This window comes from Apodemus sylvaticus, chromosome 7 (genome assembly GCF_947179515.1).
Source record: "Apodemus sylvaticus chromosome 7, mApoSyl1.1, whole genome shotgun sequence".
Classification (NCBI taxonomy): Eukaryota; Metazoa; Chordata; class Mammalia; order Rodentia; family Muridae; genus Apodemus; species Apodemus sylvaticus.
Window position 1 is genome coordinate 122,290,581 of NC_067478.1, and position 20,311 is coordinate 122,310,891.

The 20,311-nt window shown below is 37.8% G+C and overlaps 1 protein-coding gene across 3 annotated transcripts; it reads right to left on the reverse strand.

Annotated features, from left to right (window-relative positions):
* Window positions 1-1,188: 1,188 nt before the first annotated feature.
* Window positions 1,189-20,133, reverse strand: Fam76b (family with sequence similarity 76 member B). 3 transcript variants are annotated; one of them, XM_052189126.1, is made up of 10 exons: window positions 19,790-20,132; window positions 19,027-19,091; window positions 18,050-18,104; window positions 16,921-17,076; window positions 14,972-15,171; window positions 11,737-11,784; window positions 11,469-11,549; window positions 10,673-10,805; window positions 7,739-7,840; window positions 1,189-3,695 (listed from the first exon to the last, which is right to left on the reverse strand). In XM_052189126.1, exons 1-10 carry the CDS (start codon window positions 19,874-19,876, stop codon window positions 3,606-3,608), a joined length of 1,017 nt encoding a protein of 338 aa, XP_052045086.1. In that variant the 5' UTR covers window positions 19,877-20,132; the 3' UTR covers window positions 1,189-3,605. The 3 variants fall into 3 exon arrangements, with proteins under 3 accessions (XP_052045086.1, XP_052045085.1, XP_052045087.1); XM_052189125.1 differs by having other exon boundaries at window positions 10,673-10,808; window positions 19,790-20,131; XM_052189127.1 differs by lacking the exon at window positions 1,189-3,695 and adding an exon at window positions 3,702-5,106 and having other exon boundaries at window positions 10,673-10,808; window positions 19,790-20,133.
* Between the last annotated feature and the right edge of the window lie 178 nt (window positions 20,134-20,311).

The window sequence follows — 20,311 nt, forward strand, 5'->3', positions numbered from 1 at the left end:
AAAATAATAAAATAACCAATATTCAAATTCTATTGTACAAGTTTTATAAAGAAAAATATTAAGTTTGATTCACAGTCTAACGAGGGGCTACCAATGTGACTGGGTATTTCCCAAGTGCTTCTTGTAACATCTCTATTGCTTTCACCCCACCCCCTGCAAGTTATGAAGAAAATGTCAACTATGGCCTTTGGTGTGACTGTCAATATGACCTTGGGTTCTATTTCTAATTTTAAAGATGCTAAGTCTACCAACTGGGCAACTCTTTTATATAGTTTCTCCATCAGAAACATTCTGTGTTAACAATGTCTTGCCTACTTTTACTATTGGTGCTCTATGCTGCTAGTTGCAAAAACAAGAGATCATTATTGTATTGTAAGTTTTGCAGTAAGTGGATTTTCCTCCCAAGAGAAACTGTATCTAGTCGATTTGCCTAGTGGTTTCAAAATAATGAATACCAATGTTCAAAATAATGAATTAGTCCCTAATCATTTGCCAATGGCGACCAATTACTGCTTTGGTTTTGTTTTTCTGCACTGTAATTACATAAATTCACTGGATGTTTCATTCCATTGGTCTTATCTTCTGTAACTGTTCATATTGACATGCACTGATCAGCTTATCCATCTCACCAAGGCAGACTGAACCAGCTAGGATGTTCTTTTAATCTTCAGTCCCAGTCATTTCCCTCATAGCTACTATGTTAGGACTTCACTGGGAGGACGGAAAACCACAATCCTTGCAGTATGCTCAGTGCCTCACCCCAAAATGTCCATAACGGGATTCCTAAACCTGGAAATATGGCATTCAACTGAAGCACTGGGATTTGCAGATGTAGCTAAGAGTGAAATGGGGAGATTATGCAGACGCAGCATGACACAATATACTTTGCTAGAAGGAATTAGAGTGGACCAAAGAGCAGAGATTTCAGTTAGTTCATTGGGCTATGAAGATGACCAACTAGTGAACAGAACGGCAAACTGAGCGGGAGGAGGCAGGGGAATGGCACGCTCCTCCTACTGTGTTGTATTCAAGACTACTCTGCCAACACGGTCATTTCAGACTGAGGCCAAGTTTTGGATTTGTGGTCCCAAGACTTATTATTTGTGTGTGCATGCATGTGTGTGTGTGTGTGCTCGCACACGCGCTGCCACCTGAATTACAATGATTTATTACATAAGAGTCAACACAAAGCTTTCGGCATATTTTTATTGTGAAATATTGACTTAGAAAAAAAGTACAAAATGTCAACAGTCAGATGTGTACAGGTACAGTATTTTGTTAATCTATACATGTGACCAGCTTAACAGGTTCATTGTAAAATGCATATTAAGACCAATATACTCTAAAAATGACTGTAATATTCACAAGCTATTAATACATGATAAACTGGAGCCCATATGACCCTCACTGGAATATGCTAACTGCAGCAAACAGGCTAAAAGCACAATACAGCACACCATAGTACCTCTGGACAGGTCCACGTTTAAAGAGTATCAACTCATTAGATCAACATACTACAGATCTGGGACTGAGACTCAATCACTAATTTATACAATTGCAAATAATTTTAAGTTATAAAATAAAATCATGGAATAAGGAGTATGTCTAACTAGGGCTGAATACCGTAAAGCCCTTAATTTTAGTTTTAGCCTTGCACTTTAAAAAGCTTCACTATTTTAAACTGATTTTCAATTTCCATGTTAGCTAAAAAGGGGAGGAGGGATTCTGTTTCTATTGAACTACTGTAGTTCATTTAGAATTGTGACTACTGTGGATTGAAAAATGTTCAGGAAACTGTAATATAAATCATAGTAAAACTTGAAGCAACGTAATAACTACTTTATGAATGCAGCAAATGCTGCCAACATGAACACCCACAGTAAGGCACTGTCTACCAAAGCTGAGGACGTGAGCGAGCTTCCGAGGCCTCATGATGGCAGACAGCGGACTCTTCTGAAAGCTGACTAATTCGATCATACTGTCACTTGAAAATGATGTGTTTCCAAACTTGTAGATTTCCTTTCACATGTAGTAAACTACTGTGGGAGGTTTACTAAAACTTGAATAATTTAAAATGAACTGATATATGTACACTAATCTTTGATATGAAGACCATAGCTCTAAACATTTCTCTAAAAATACACCCTTCGGGACTGATGAAAACAAGTGTAACTGCACATTCCTAAGAGAAAGAGGTCATATGGTGTGGCCAGCAATGCCTGAAGGTTTAAAATCACCTTGAAGCCAGAACTAAGCAGATGTTGGTTACTGGCTGAAAACCACTAGAGTCAGAAGCTGATCTGTTATTTCTCAGAATCTATCCCACACTATCTTAATCTTTTATAGACAATTTTACTGTTTTGAGACAAATTACTTATAAATAGTGTCTGAATCTTAGAGATTTCAATTATTCAGACATAAGCACGGATTTGATTATAAAAAGTTATTTAATTTTCCAGATTTGTATTAAATTTACAAAGTAAGTATGGTATACATAAATATTAACTTAGAACACATTATAAAAAAGCAGATATATGGACCGTTATAGAAACGTTATAAATTTTAAAGAAACTTTATATAAAAATAAAGCCAAACATGTAACTCACAAAATATAAACATGAAGCCACACAACATAAAAATAAAATCACTCTATCAAAATGGAGTTAAAATTAAATCTGTAGGAAAGTATTCCAACATAATTAAATGAACTCAATGACCAACAACTTCCCTTATGATACAGCAGCAAACCACAAAATCACCTAAAGTCTATGCATTATCAGTTAATTCTTAATATGCAATCTTGCATGTTACTAATAACTTTGATTTCTTTTTGAAATCCGGTTATGTACATATGTACTTATATACAAACACTTATTAACATGATTTTTAAACAAACCATATGTACAAAAGATCAGCATTCCTATAAATAAAAAACATTAGGTGGCAAAAAGGCACTTGTAAGTAAAAAATCTACAGTTTTTACAAAACAAAAACACATTTTACCTTGAATGCTGTACAGTAAACATCAATCCTATAACAGTAATGAAATGTTAGATTACTAAACTGATGTTAGTGATGCAACTTTTAAAAACATATTTACATATACTCTGAAGCTCTTTTAATAAAAGCACCATGATTCTCTAAATTCATGTTGATGTGAAGTAAAAATACAATTCCCAAAAAAACTGTGTTCACCATTTTCCTTGTTTAAAAGTTTTGCATTTCTAAATTGAAAACTATTTATTTGAAAACAGCATAGTGTTAAACAAACGCAAAACACAAACCCCTGCTGCTGTTCTGCCAACCACACCATTATTGCATGTTGCATTTTACAAAGTGCACACTTGTGCACTCCACAACCATTAATACTATTGCTAGAAAAAAGTTCCAGGTATCAAAGAATTAAGAAGTCACTCCAAACCAGCTGAAGTTTTATCTGCATGTTTACAACTTAAAAAATGCTATGTGTAAGTTACAAAAGTGAATAGGAGACATACCAATTTATTTGGCATGTAAAAATATCTTTCCACTGCACAGACTCTAAGGGTGTCACAGGACACCTCAAGCACACACTGTTAGGCAGAAATGCTAAACAAGTGACTTTTTCAAGGAGATGTTAGCACGCTTCCACTCTTGTCAAACTTTTTACCCTTTGACAAGGCTGCAACCTGTTTGAGTAGGTCTCTGTTTTTAGCCTGTGAGAGATAAAAATTCAAGATTTAAAAAAATTGGAACTATTAAGTCATACTGAGAACTACTACTTAATATTATTTCCTTTATATAAAAGTCATACCAATGAAACACTAAGAGATCCACGTGTTGGCATATTTAATCTTTTTAAGGTTAGACAGGCAGAAAATCCTAGATTGGTTGATCAGCTCTTGAAAAACGCCAGTACTTGTCCACAACCACAGTTTTGGACAAATAGCAAGTAGCCCTCTCCTCAGAAGTTTCAAATTTAAAATAAGAAAAAACTTTTGGTTCTTTAAAACATGAAAGCTATTTAAGTACATGTTTTTCAACAAAACAAAGGATGAATCAATATTTATTGTGGAGAATTTTCCAGCAAGCTGAATGAGGCCATTTGCTGTTCACTGTTATACAGAAAAGGTATGAAACTGTTTTTGTAAAAATCATTGTATCACCTTGCCAAGGGCCCTTCTTATACATGTTTTAACTTATCTATTTGCGTGCACATGTGTGTGTGTACCTATGTGTAGGCCACCATATGCACACGAAGGTCAAAGGACAACTTGAGGGAGTCCATTCCCTCTTCCCACCACATGTCTAGGAAATCACACTGGTTCTAAGACTTGGAGGTCGGATGCTGTTCTTTACCATTTTCGCCAGCTCCAGTGGTCCGTCCACGTAACCCTGACTTTAGTATCATCTAAGCCATTTCCTAACGCTCTGACTTTTCAGCTGATTATACAATGCCTGCTCAACAGAGAGAACACTGCCTGCAGGGTTTGGTAGCAGGGTTTGGTTTCTAGGGGATCTCCAAGTGGGACCTTCATTGAGTCTTTTCTCATTCTTCTGTCTCTGCTACTCTATGCAGCCTCTGGAAAGTTAGATAATGAAAGTTCCTCATGTAAACTACAAATCATCAAGGCTGCTCTGAAGTTTCTGAGCCAACAGAAACAGTAAGAAGTTAGAGCACTACTAAACTATAACACAATTCTAAAATCCTCAGGGAAGTCCCCACTACTCATAAGCATAAACTATTACTCTGACAAATCCTAGTTCCTGCCAGATGTAAAGAGTAACAGTGTAACTATGTATTATTTAACATTAAATACAACAGACCCAGTGGCAAAAAATTCTGGAGTACAGAGCAGTGAAGGGCTCAGAAAGGCCTTAGCCAGGTCTGCAGAGGTAGGAAGTTAGGGGTAAGCATTTACCTTGGCTTACCAAATAATTAAAACTCTGCTTTCAATCAAGGAAAAAATGAACTTACATTTTTCTTTCTTAGAACAAAATGCAGGAACTAAAAGAATAGATCTTGAAAGCAGTTTTTCTCTTCAATACTTTTGCAGCTAATTTTCAATATGCAGTTAGTCTCCCAATGACAGCAATAACTTGTTGATAAACTATATATGACAAAGGCTTTAAGAAAAATAGTGCATTGGTTGTTATTTTGAGTCCTATTTTGAGTACTTGCAATATAAGCTTTATATTGCAGTGGTTAAATGTACACATTGAAATTTTATTCTATACTTATTTTGCACCCTACAGAAGCCAATGCAATTACTGTAATACTTAAGTTAGAAACATTTAAAAATGTCAGCCTAAATAAAGGAAGAAACTACACAGACCCTGCCTGTCTATCTCCAGGTTCTACTTACCCATGACTTAAATGGAGGACACTTTATCTGTAACAAATGACTCAGGGAGTTGAAAAAACATGGTGCTGCAGTCCGCACACAACACTCACACATAATGCCCCTTCCCTTTAGCTTGTCTTACTAAAGAACAGGATTTTTCCTTGGCATTATTGGTACTTTGGATTCAATACCATTTGGGGGATGAGTTTCAGTTTGTATTCCTAAGTTTGATACTTTAAGATATTTAAAAGAGCTATTAGAGCAAGATAATTTTGTTAACCATTAAATTATCTGTATCATAAAGACTAAGGAAACAGGTAGGCAGGAGTAAGGGATACAAACCCAAGAACTTAAGAGGCTACAGGAGGATGAGTTTGAGGCCAAACAGATATGTAGTGCAGCACCACCTCAAAAACAGCAAACAAACCATACAAACAGATTTACCTAGGTATGCTCAGCTCAGTAACTGCTACTGAAGGTCGGAACTACACTTAGCTAGAGTGTCTCTAGCAGAAACTCAACGAAGCAGCTGACATGGAGGACATTCATAAACCCAGGTAACCTGAGGTTAGTGTGATGCAAGACATTCCTCAGAATGTACATGTGAGCCTGAGGCACACAATGTGGTGTCCACAGCTCACTTACTGCTCATGTGACCGGTTTCACCTGTAATTTGGGGGTAATTCATCACTCAGCTATTATAAGAAGCAAAAAAGAACAGGACAGAGAAAACACGTTAACTATACCTTCCCTTCTGTATGAGTGGCTGCTATGGTAGTATAGAAAAATTCAGTTAAGAGGAAGTGGGATGAAGACCAACCAGGCTAAAATAAAAATAGTTCTCTTGCAACTCACTTTTAACAAAAGGAACTGTTCTTTGGAGCAGTGGAAGAACATACCAGGTTAAGTCAAACCCAGGAAGTGCTTACTGATATCAGTTATTCTATAACTTAGAAGTATTTACTTCAGCGCTTCTGTTACATAAGGTTGATTATATCTCAGGGTATATATTCAACATAACTTAAGAATATAATAAAACAAAATAATCGCTGGTGAGTAAAAACAGTAACTAATGCACAAGAGGCCCACCTCATGATGGGCAGTCTCTGAGGGAGGGCAAACGCATTTCCACAAATCACCACACATGAACCAATTCCTTGGATGTACTATGCCCCTGGTTTTACAGAGGCTCATTTACAAATTCCTGTCACTAGTAAGAATGGGAAGCAAGGAATATTCATTTGGATTCCAAGAAGTATGTAACTCCTATTTAATTATGACACATACCAAACCACAAAAGGAATAAAAATATACCTTGATGTAATGGGGGAAAATCAGAAAATAAAACACACAGATGAAGCAAAATTCATGCATTCCTTTCAAAGCTGCACTCTCCCTTCAAGTTTGAACTCTGAAGATGACATCATCTGTATGTTTAAGACTGAAAGCTTCTTCAGGGGCTAAGATTAGGTAGCACTTGCTTAGCATGTGTAAGAACCAGGGTTTGATCACTAGAACAGCAAAAATAAACTAATAAAAGCAACCCTAAGCCTGTTACTCAAAGATTAACTCTATAAACGTAACAATGTACAAACTACAGAACATGAAATCAATGTGTGTGGTTTCATGCCTCAATTTACAGATCAGATAAAGACAAGCTGTAATAAGGGAATAGGTCCTTTCTATGCTGGTGTTCCTTATCTACCCTCTTTGGTGGTGACTCTCTGCTCCCACTGTTCAGTTGTTCTGTGTATTTAAGGCCTACAGCTACATTAAATATACCAGTACTTATTAAATACATTAAATACCTAATACACTTCGACACTTTCAGACAGTCTACCATTAAGCACTGTCTTGATCTGCAGCACTTGCACACAGCATGAAGACCCTTCAATCATGGTCTGGAGACCTGACTTTTTGGGGGCAGTTTTGCTGGGGAGGTTTTGACATAGGGTTTCTCTGTATAGCTTTGGCTGTCTTGGAACTCATTCTGTAGACCAGGCTGGCCTCAAATTCAGAGACCCACCTGTCTCTGCCTCCCAACCACCTAACATGACTGGTTTTCTTTATCTCCTTCCCTTCTGGATATCCAGAAAGAAATGGGAAGAATGATTAAAGTGCATACAGTCATCTTAGTATCATATATGACAGTTTCATCTTAGCTCAGCAGTCGAGTAAACAGTCTTCCCTAGTTTCTGGAATCCCACTTAGTGTGTACAAGTTTTAAAGATTAACAGTGAATCATCTTTCAAGTGATTTCAAACAAAAGCTTTTAATGTGATCAGGATCTAAACTTTATAAAGTCAAAATTAAAACTGGAAATGAACAAAATAGAAGTAATCTACCTAAGTCAAGAAATACTACAATACAGATTTAGTCTGCAACTATCACTTCACATAAAGAACATCATTTACCTGAAGTTGTTCCACAGTTTCTTTGTGTGCTTTTTCCATACTGTTCATCTTAGTTCTCAAATTTGACTCTTGGTACTGAAAGTCTGCCTTCAGTTCAGTTAACTGAAATTTAAAAAAACAAAGAGAGAAAGCATTCATGCACACACTTATCTGCCCATATATGAACACACTAAATCTTCTTCCCAACAGGCATGTCCTTCCTGCAAGTAGAGGCAGTGGGTAGCGCCTGCATCCTCTGAGACCTCCTGCAGTCAGGATTTTAATGTTAAGGATGATCTTTGAAAAGTTATTTTGGGCTTCACTGATCATACTTTCATAACTAGCATGCCAAAGCAAAGCTTAATGGCCCATGAAGTGCTTCAGCTGAATACATTTCACAGTAACTCAACAGTTTTCTAGTTAAAATTATCTTCAATAACTAAAGGAAAAAGGCTCCATAACAGGCACATTTATCCAAGTTATCAACCAAGGGCAATGGTGTTTGTTAACTGTTAATTTGTGCCCAATATTATGTACATGAAGCCATTATACTATATTTACCTCTTATCACGACAAAAATACAGCCTAAGTGAGGAAGCAGGGACCACAAGACAACGCTTTTATAAACATGAGTACAAACAAAAGTATGGCATCTTAGGATTTCAAATATACAGCCCAAGTTGCTACCAACAGAACCAAACAAAACCAGCTTCTGCCATTATGTAGGCTTGCAGAGTTTGTGTTTTCCCCATAATTACTTAAGTACCTAGTAAATAAAAAGGCACAAACACCAAGAGAAAAAGTGAAGAGTTTTATGCTCATTCTTCCAAACAAAAGGGTTTAGTCCCTCTCCTGGGTCAGTATTGCTATCATAAAGAGACTTCTGTTCTGAAATGTCAATTCTATTACCATCAACTTTGATAATTATTTTAGTCGTTGTACTGCTCCAGACTGTGAGCGTCTGGAAGAGAAAGACAGTGTCTGTTTATTTGCCTGTGATTCTTTCTGACTTAGTACAGTGAGTGCCTGGCTTTGGAAGCCACTCAATAGAAAAACAGAGACAGGAAAGTAACTGATCCTTTTAGACTACAAAGAAAAGCTACAAATGTGTCATTAATTTTAGATACATAGTTATTTTCCTTACAACACTAATTGTGAACTTGCTGGTGCTTTTTGTTCTTAAAGGAAATACCACAAGTAGTTAAGGCAACAGTAATGCTGGGTATAAAGAGTTAAAAAAGAGTTTACAACAGCAGTTTTCAACCTGTGGATTGTGACCCCTATTGAGGGGTGAGGTGTTGAAGGATATGTTTACAGGGGTCACCTAAAACCGTTAAAAACGCAGATATCTACATTATGGCTCATAACAGTAGCAAAATTAGTTATGAAGTAGCAACAAAAATAACCTTATAGTTGGCATACCCGGGTTGGGGGTGGCAGCAGCCTGTTGAGGGTCACCACAACACTAGGGAAGGTTGGGAACTACGGGTCTACAATTTGTTAATGTCTGGTTTAGAATTACTGCTATTTTTCATTAAATCTGACATTTTATTCAACTTTTGCTCAAGATTAATGTAGACACATTGGGCTTTATGTAATAAATTAAAGTTTTATGTTTACATTTTCATAAAAGCAAATTAATTTAAAGTTGTTGCTCATAAGAACCCTAAAAAAGACAACTACAACTATCCAATTTTTAACTTGCATACCAATGCCAATTTTCACAAACTAAATTTACTTATACTGTGGTATATACATACTAAAATAATCTCAGCAGTCAGGAGACAGCAGGCAGATCCGGAGTTCCAGGCCAGCCAGAGGCACACACAGAAACTCTTGGTCAAAATAGAAAAAAAAAAAAGAAAGAAAGAAAGAAAGAAAGAAAGAAAGAAAGAAAGAAAAGAAAAGAAAAGAAAAGAAAAGAAAAAAGAAAGAAAAGAAAGAAAGAAAGAAAGAAAGAAAGAAAGAAAGAAAGAAAGAAAGAAAGAATATAGTAAATGAAGGCCATCGATCATCAGAGGGCTAAATGTGGGAGGTGGCACAGAAGCTGATGAACATAGGCTCGAGGACTGATTCTGTCCTGCTGGACCTGAGTTTTAATCTCTTTTTGCTGATGGCAAGCACCTTTTAAAGATTCTAGGTCTCTTTTTATTTTTACTTCTTTTGTCTGCTAAACATACAACTAATGTTTTTTAGGAGTCATTAAAAACTGCTTTGAATGTTTTCACTATTTTCCCCATGAATGCTTGTCTGTAACTAAGTGTGCAGGGAAGTTCTCTTCCATGGCAGCACTAACACAGCATTACACGTGTCAGGAGCTGCAGGAATACTTCTCACACACATGATCATCAAGTAGCATGGAGCACATTTCTATAAAATGAGAAACTAAGGCCTCAACTAATGAACATGTTCTACTTACGGCCACACAGAAATGGCCAGGATTGAAATTTCATCCTGCATGTGGCTAAGTTAACTATAAAGCTAGTGAAGACACCCACTTCTTACAGTGCTCTAGACACCTATTGCTAATCACTACCCAGGACACTAGAATATTACTACTTCTCATTGGCTTAATTGATACAGATTGACACAGACATATGGTAAATACACATCAAAGACCATTTTCAATTACTTTAAAACCAAAATGAATATTCCATTTATATCTCATTTTAAGATTAAGATATTAAACCTACTTTAAATTTGCATGTTATCTGAAAACTAATGCTCAAAAATTTACTACTAGAATTAACTCTCAGTTAATTCTTAGAACTATGAATATTCTAAAACACCATTTTTACTTATTTTCATTAGATAGCTCAGACTTCAATTTGTGTTTTCATAGTTTGTCTTGTATAAGTCAATGCAAACATTACCAAATAACTACAGAAAAATTGCAAGGGTTAAATAAAAGTCAAGATGCAAATCTTATCAGGCTTCAGTGAACTATATTCTCACCTTTTTATCTTTTTCCAAAATAGTCTGGTCTCTTTGCTGTAAGAGACGCTTAAGTGACATCACTTCTTCTTTCAGTTGACTGATAAGGACAAAATTGTCTGTTCCCCCACTATCTGCTGACTGATTTATAGAGCTACTAAAAAGAAAGAAGTAACACAGAATTACATAAAGTAGAAGGAAAATCTGCAGATGTTCAAATTGCATAAATTAGACAATTCCACAAACATCCTTAAGGCTAATGCAAAAAAATATGTACCTGACAGAAATGGATGCAACTGGCAAATTACCTTACTAATGGCACACATTACATACACCTGCAGAAATATAATTCAGTATTAGCTTTTAGGGGGTCAATACTTCTAGTGTAAAGCAATAGGCAGCCAATTTGTACAGTAACATCAGCAAACGTTGGCTAATGAACTAAAAACAAAGTCACACTCATATTTTTAATCAAAACATTTGCTAAGCAGGTCAACTGAAAAATACCACAATCAGATTTGTGTTTCTTTTCCTTGAAGAACAACTACAGTAATGTTCTCTATTGAGATTTGTCTTTCCTCAGAACCCAAATTTATTCCCCAGTTAGAAAAACATAGTTCAGTGCCACTTTCTTATTGCCAAAGTTAAAGTTTTCTTAACTGATTATGTATGCTTTACTCTCCAAGGTGACTTAAAAAAGTCGGTGTGTGAGACCCATGTTTCTATTCTCATATAGAATATGTAATAATAATTGACAATTAACCACAACTATTCAATTAAGTTCAGTTTTCATAGCACTAAAGACATTCATTTTTACCTATCTCCATTAGATGGCTTAGATTCCAATTTGGGCTTTTTCTTTGGAGTTTCATTCTGAATTGCTGCAGAGGATTTATGGCTGAAAGAAAACATTAGCAAAAAATGATTAGAATAAAACAGAGGCATCAACTTATAAGTTACTCCTCCTCTGAAAAAAAAAAAATCACTGAGCATCCCCAGTTCTTTTTCAATCTAATTAAGTGCATTAGAGAGGCTGATTTATCCATGTGCACCTCAACCACACCATGCACTGCCCCAGCACTTACCTCTGTTTCCACAGTCCCTGCTCCTGCTCAGGACTTAGACCGGTGACTCTGAAAAACACACAAGTAACATCTGATCATATTTATTTAACACATTCTTTCCCAAAAGAATCAAACTGTTATAAATCTACTGTTCATAGTAGCGATATAAGCTAATATATGGAACACATCACATTTTAATAGGATAAACTCTAAGCCAGCTTATATTTTTTAAACACATGTACAATGGTAGATTGTATTTCTCTTCAAGATTTCCATAACTCAATTTAAAATTGCACTCCATGTGTGAATACACGAGCACAAGGCCACACAGGATCATGTAAGAATTCAGGAATGACTCTGTCAACTGCCCTGGCTATACTCTACAGAAGTCCGCATCTACATAGCTATTCCAAATGCAGATAAACTTGATATAACTCAAGCTGCTAAGAATCCTGTGTCAAGTCGGACTAGGAAGTAGACTATTTTATTTCCTCTTAGTCTCCCTAGGCAGCCTCCTCCAAGTCTTTAGATCTCTCTTTGTCAGTGCACAGAAGTCAACACTCATCATATTGGAAAATTTCATAAAGACAAATGGTTTCACTCATAATAGTGTGACTTCCTTTCCATTTTTCTGTAGTATCAGTAACTACTACATAGCCTATAAGCTAGAAACACATATTTATTCAACTTAAGAAATGCACGTCATTTAAGCTGTAATACTATAAAGTTATTTAAAGTCCCCAAGTCTCCATTCCATATCGATAAAGTGGGTACAACTCATTTAGTTTATGGCTACAGGAACTGATACAAAGAAGACAACCTAATACAGCATTAACATGTATAACAAATATATACATTTACATGTGTATAAAAACCATCAGCCACATTTTTAAATAGAAGTAAAATAAAGAATTAAAATGCACCCAAAAGAACAAAGCAAACAAGAAAAACCCTTAAGTTCCACAGACTGAACTGTAACCCTATTACCCTGGATCACTCTCCACCAGGCATCAAATTGCAGTTCTAAGGAGGAATTCCTCTGTACATGTGTAAGGGTGATTAAAGCAAATCTCACTACCTGTAGGCATTCCCAAGTCATATAATTCCTCATAGAAGTAGCAACAACACAGTAATGATTTATCAGGAACTCCTGGAATCGCCATCTCAACACAGTAATGATTTATCAGGAACTCCTGGAATTGCCCTCTTAGTGACCAGAGGCTTGATCCAAACTGACTTTAGTGCAAAGCCCTGCTGCAATGGCTTCATCAACCATCATCATCATACGTGCTCTTTATCTACTCAACTTAGACAGGACCCACCAAACTGACTTGCCTATTCACAATATGGTCTTTGGTTATCAGATACAAAACTGTACCACCAGCTCTACGGATTGACAAGTTCTGTATCTGAGGATCCAATTAACTGCAGAGAAAATGTAGGTCAGCCTATGGTGTTGGTGCGTGAACAACACTGAACTGTTTGTCTTTTCTGCATAAACAACACAGTCAACAATGAGTTCTAAATATATCCATTGTGTTAGGAATTGTAAGTAATCTACAGATCACTTATGGTACAAGTTGTGCAAACACTAGACCACATCATGAATGAGCCTGGGGCACTTTAGATTTTCATATCCATAGACTTGGAACCTTTGTCTTGTGAATGACAGGGGTAATGTATCTGTATTTCTTAAGTACCCCTCCAAAAGAGAGAGAGAAAAAAGATAGTCAGCATTGTCTTTTTCCCCTTTTTCGTCAGAAAACTGATATCCTTTTAAAAGGTTAGATGGCTGCCACCTGTACTTATATCTTGTTTTTTTTTTTTTTCCCATTATGCTAAGAAAAACCATTCTGAAAGACAGCCAGGGAAGAAGACAGCCTAGAATCTGAGAAAGAGGACTACGATACATAGTTTTTTAATATTCTTCTTAAAGCAAGAAACAGACTCGAGGCTCGTGCTGCTCTGCTCTTTGGCTCCTCATATCTAAATCCTACATTCTCTCTCTGTGTCAGTGAACGCAGTCTGTGACTGGCACCCTAGCACACACTACAATACAGCAGCAAGCACCACCGCTTCAAGGAATCCTCACAGTCTAAGAGGTATTCGCTAGTAGTTAAGCTAAAACTTTTGTGTTACAAGATGTAGAAACCGTGTTTCCTGTATATAAAATCATATTTTAAATAACTATCTGAAATTTTAAAGATGTATAATAAAATTTAGAGAAAAAACAAAATTCTTCTGAAAAATGAGTATCTGTCATATCCTTATTTGCAATTTTCATTTACAAATTAAATTTGTTTTAGTGTTTTTTTCTACAAACACTAAAATTACATCTTAAAAACTTCTTAATCATACACACAGTTAAGACATTACTACTACATAATTTCTCCCTACATGAAATCACTAAGATGTTGTACACTAAGATGTATTTGTATTACAACACCACCTGTGCTTTAAAAAAAAATCCAACAACCAACAAAAGTATAAAATAAATTACCTATAATTAGAAATACTGTCTCTTACACTTTGGAACCTCCAAGATTAACAACGTTTTGATAGGGCAGGGCATACAGCTCAACAGCGGGGCCTGTGCTTAGCACGTAGGAGGAGACCCGGGTTCAATCCTTATTACAAAAAAAGTTTCTATTGGCCATAACTGATGTTATAGCCTGTTCTCTGAAAGGATTAAATGTGTATTTCTCTACACTGCTTTAAATAAGTTTTTACTAGCATAAAGAAATAGCAAATAAGATAAACTTCAAATCTAGGACAGAAAACAAGGCCTTCCCATGAAGAATTCAACCTGCACTTCATCTTTGAAGTTAAGAGGTAGAAGAGCAAACTGGTTCTACAAAGTCATTCTCTGTCTTCCAAGTTTGTGCTGTCATGCATATACCCATATGATAAAAAAAAAGTTTATGTAAATAAAACCTAAAGTTATCTTTAAAATGGAATTTTAAAGATTTTTTTGCTAATTGGTCTAACTGAAATGCCGATGCTGATATATCTTGATTTTCACACATGATGGTTTTATAAATGAATTCTATACTACTTTAATAAACACTGAATAAATTGTGTGGAAATCTTTCAGAGCATATAATTGGGGTACAGCCAGATAAAATAAGCAGCTCATGATGTGCAACAGAAACTGGCCTAGCATCTTACCATTACATGAAGGTAAGAGAATAAATACCAGTGAAAAGATCATTAGCAATGGCAGAACAGTTATAACAAAGAATTTCAAAGTGCTTACTTGTGGTGGCCACTGCTGTGGCGGTGGTGGTGATGGTGGTGGTGGTGATGGTGTTTTGAATGGTGCTGGTCTTTCTCAGTAAGAGATGAAGATGAGGAATTAGAATGTGAAGACCCCAAACTCTTCCTCTGTTCTTTTGTCTTCTGTAAGACTCTCTTGTATGATAAGGTGCAGAGCCAGCACAGTAACTTCCCATCCACCTTTGAGGAAAACAGCTGCATTAAGTGCATGTGCAAACTGGTTCCAGTTAGTCCAACAAGCAACTCAACTTGCAATAGTGCTTCACTCCATGTGTGCAACACTTTGCACTTCATGAAAGTCCAGAATAAATGTACATATGCAGATATTTTTAACTAACACATTTGATGTTAGAATATTGTAAGAGTATTATAAAATTAGCTATGAGAACTAATTTATAGACCTTTAGTATTGCTGAAAGTATTTTTAATTTTGAGAGACACTGCCTTTATTTAGTCTAAAAGGGGCTGGAGAGACAGCTCAGGAGTTAAGCACATTTTTTGCTCTTACAGAGAACCCAGGCTCAGTCCTTGGCACCCACACAGTGGTTGACAACCACCTATAACTCCAGTTCCAGGGCACCCAGCACTTCCTGGCTTCTTTGGGTATTGGGTAGGCAAATGGTACGTATTCATACATGCAGGCAAAACATTTATAGACATAAATCAGTTTCAGTGTAATTACCAAAATAATAGTTACTTCCCAAACAGTAAGCATTGTGACTTTAAGAAAAACAGAAGCCTTAACAATAATCCTCATTATACTTAGAGTGTATCTATCTGTAGATCTGTCTATTGATCCCTAAGAGTCATGTTTATGGTCATTCACATACATATAGAGCAGCGTAAAACTCCTGTGAGCAGGCATTACAGCCCCAGCTATAGTAAAACCAGCCGGATACTCTTCTGTGCTTCATAACTCACTGCTCTTTCCAGAAGCCATTCAGTACTGCCACTTTTAGTTTTAAAAAAGGGTGTGATGGACCTCAACAAAAAACAAAAAACAAAAACAAAAAAAGCTAGTTATAGTTTTATTCAGCTATTATTACTGCTCCTGGCTATGAGTTCAATTAAATTCACATATAAGTTATCTTCAAGAGACACTAAGATTACAAATGTATTGGTGAACTGTCAAGCATATTAGGACCACAGGCAGGAACATACTCCTGAATTTCTCTTAAAAGCCACAGCTCACTATTCACTGGTGCTTCTGGCAACTTTACAGTAACTACTGCAAATAATGAGACTCAATCATGTGAGTCCAGCAGAGAGAGAGGGACTTCTTTCCAAAATTAAGGTACAGTTTCTGCCTTTCCTCATTTCATACAGGAAAAGCTGGAGGGACATGTCTTACAACTAAGGTACATACAGTGCTGGGGGGATCTGGGTAAGCCCCTCAATGTGATAGTCATCCTCCAAAGCAACTGAAACTGACAAACAGGAGGCTTGGGAATGCTCATCGGCAGAGGAATGGCACATGTACACCTAATAATTAAGTCACTGTAGGCAGAGAGAAACAAACAGTAGTTTCAAACATGAGCCAAACAAAAGGCAGAGCACTAACTTTGAATTTTATGTGCTAATATCCCATCCGGTATTTTTTTCACAGCAACAATGTCAAGTAACTAGCAAGAGTATATGTAAAAGGACACAGTGCAGAACCTGTCACAAAGACTGCAACCGCTCTTCCTGGGGCAGCTTACTGGAGTCACATGATCCCCCTGCTCCAGCCTCCTAAGGAGCTGTCCAGCAGGACGGACCTTTCAGATACAGTCATCCTACATGAGCCCATCCACGATGCAAAGACAAAAGATGCTACTCCTCCATTTCTGTTTTCAGGCAGCAGAAACAAGGGCCTTAGAGGTACACTGATTATAACAACTGCCAACTTGTTTTATTTCTCCACGATATCATAACATAAATGAAACATACTTTTCTTCTCCCTTCCTCCTTCCGATCGAAAGCACACTGCTGTTTGCACTGTTCACAGGTCTGAGGTGCTCCATATTTTTTTTCTGAATTTGTACAACGCTGACACTTGGTACCAATAAATGCTGCAATTATGTTACAGTACTGACAAGGCTTAGGCTGAAAAACAAACACATTGAGTTTAATCAAGATATTCAAAACAAAGCCTGAGACACATCCAATGTTAGTAAAACATTTAGAGGGTTAAGAAAGAAAAGCGCTAAGTTAAAAACATTTGTTTCTGCCCAGTATATGTTCAAAGACAAAGACCATGGGCCTACGCATTCAGCTAACATTCACTGCTACAGTCGTGAGGCTCACCCCCCTCCCCCCACGCTCACAACTCTGACCACTGGGAGAAATACACTCAGGACTTCGATGGCATTTTTATACAATATAAAAAAAATGTGCTTATGAGGTTAAACAATTATTCACAGGAAAGTCTCATAAACCTGTAATTTGATGATATGATCTTGCAATGATATGTAACAGGCTTAACCGTTACATCCTTTATTCAATTAAAAAATAATTTTACCATGTATAGGTTGTCACAGTAAACATCTTTTCAATATTAAAAAAAAACTATATAAGCATATTGAATTTAAGTAAAATGAGGATCCCTGATTTCTTGGACATTCAGGATGGTATGAAGTCTAAAGGTCAGCACAGTGACCAATCAGAAATAGCAGTGAGATGTTACTATCACCAACATGTATATATTAATATCAGCCAATCCGTACCAAGATACTGTCATTAGTTTTGAACACTTGAATGGTGTTGCCATATAAAAAGTTCCAGAAATCAGGAGAAAGTTTGATTATGTCACACTGTAAATAATTATGTTCACATTAAGGAATCTGATTCATCTGTACTTTTAAAAAACAGCTTCACCTACACACTGAAATTCACTATATAGTACATAAAGTATGCAGTTGTTTTTAAATGATTTCATTTATCCATCAAGACAATAGAAAATTTCTTCTATGAACTATTTTGATATATTCAGATAAATAAGTTACTGGACTGTTTTATGAGAAAAGTCATGAACAGTAACTAGTCATTAATAATGACTTAAAATGAAAAACATACTTACTGTTCCAAATTGCTTGACATTTTGAGCACACTTCTTACAAATTGTGTTAGTTTTGCTGAAAAGGAAATAATATTCAGATGATTACATTCATGTAGCTTTCTAGGGTAAGCAGCATATGCTGACCTATAATGGTCAAATCAAAAGATGTGCACATTATTCTAATTAACAAGTACCTTCTTAAAAACAGAGTATTAATGTTAAAAGTTTTCTATAAATTTAGTTTTCCTAAAGACAATTTTTCCATATACCATTTATGTATTACACAGTGCCTACAGGTCTCAGGATGTATGTCCAGGTTGGTCTCTAAGTAGTAATTTTCCTGCCTCCACCTCCAAAACTGCACTTATAGGCAACCAACTTACTGCATATTTTCTGTGAAGAAAGTGAAGCAGAAGCCCTAGCAACTTCCCTTACCACCAGGAACGCACACCCAACTTCCCATCCCACTCGTCTCTCTCTCTCTCTCTCTTTTTTTTTTGTTTTGTTTTTTCTTTTTTTTTTTTGAGACAGAGTTTCTCTGTAGCCCTGGCTGTCCTGGAGCTTAGACCAGGCTGGCCTCGAAATCCTCCTGCCTCTGCCTCCCAGAGTGCTGGGACTACAGGCCACTACTGCCCGTTAAAAACATCTGTGCTAATCACACTGCTAAAGGCAGTGACGTCAGTCGAAGAAGGCAGTTGGTAACACTGTAGCTCCTTCCTCGGGTAAACTAGCAATTTCCCAATTTAAAAGTAACTGTTTACATTTTGATTGTTGGCAGAAGTGTACATTTTCCATCTATCAATTTATCCCTTATTTTCATATGTAAACCCAGGATTTCTTTAGTTAAATGTCTTCCCATACTGTACATAGTAGCTCTTAATTTTAAATTTCAGAAACAAAATCACTTTTTCAAAGCACTTTAACACAAATGTTACAACCCCCAATTATTTCTTATATGGATTTGTAACAATGAAAGACTGACTGCTCAGTATACAAACCTCTCCTGCTGAAATTCTGATCTGCAGTAAGTACATTTTACAATAGGATGTGCAATCCGACATTCCTGTAATAAGATAATACAGATGTCAGTATTTATCTCAGAGACCAAATCTCACTCTTCTGGTAGAAATTAACCGACCCAGTCAAGTGCCTGAAACGTCAAAACCTGGCTGGCAATGTAAACAACTGGGTGACTTATCACATCAGCCACCAGGCAGAGTATAATTCCATGGGGATATTTTTGTCCTTAGTGGATGGGGGGGGGGGGGGCGGAGGTGGGTATATGGAACAGATAAAAACTAAGGAAGCTGTCAGGACTGACTTCCAGGGGTGGTTTATTTTGAAAACTACTAGTTATTTTGTACAGTTGCTCACAGACAGCATCCTGGCTTTTATGGGATGGGAGGAGCTCCAAATCAGAGCACTCTGTTCCTAAACCAGTCGCATCGCTTTCCGGTACAGGGAAGCAGGATCCATCAGCTCTGCAGCTTCGGGTTCCTAGCAAGAAAGTGCAAACACTGGCCCTGCCTCCCAGTGGAAGGAGAGGGCAGCCCCTGCCATAGCTGGGGTGAGAGGGTCTGCACCGGATCTCTGCGACACGGTGGACCGGTGGCCGTCCGGCTCAGCCCCACCCGAGACCGCCAGGCGCGGCCGAGCCGTCCCAGCCTGCGAGCAGGCGGGACGCGGTCGATACGGGTCTCGCCCACATAATGCCCGGGCCCTGGCGGGGAGCGGTGCGCTGAACGCCCGGCGCCCACCGACCTTGCAGAGCTGTTGGCCCTGCGAGAGCTCCTCGAAGGGGTAGCGCTGCGTGCACTTGGTGCAGGCGTACAGGGCCGACGCCGCCATCCTGCTTTCCGGCTCCTCCGCGCGCACTCAGGCGGGGCCTCCGGGAACTCGGCTGCCCCGCCCGCGGGCTCTTCTGCTGCTGCGGCCCCGGCCTGGCAACTGTCTGGGCCCCTGCGTCTCCCTCCGCCTCCGCCGCCGTCCCGGGACACCTACTGCCGCCCGCCCCGCCGCTCCCGCTTAGGCCCGGACCGTGGCGGAGGGAGACCAAGCGGGAGCTAAGCTGTAGATTCCGCTTCCTCCTTGGCCTCGCGTCCCTCTCTATGATTGGCTACAAAGAGCCCTACGTCACTCGTAGCTCCGCCCAGTCCCTTGCTTAGGTTATGTAGGGAGCGCCCACAAAGAGAGAAAGCACGAACCAATAGGAGGCCGGCGCTCTCAGAGCGCGAAATCCGCTTTGAAAAGATCCCGCCCACAAGCCACAGCCAGTCTCCTTTT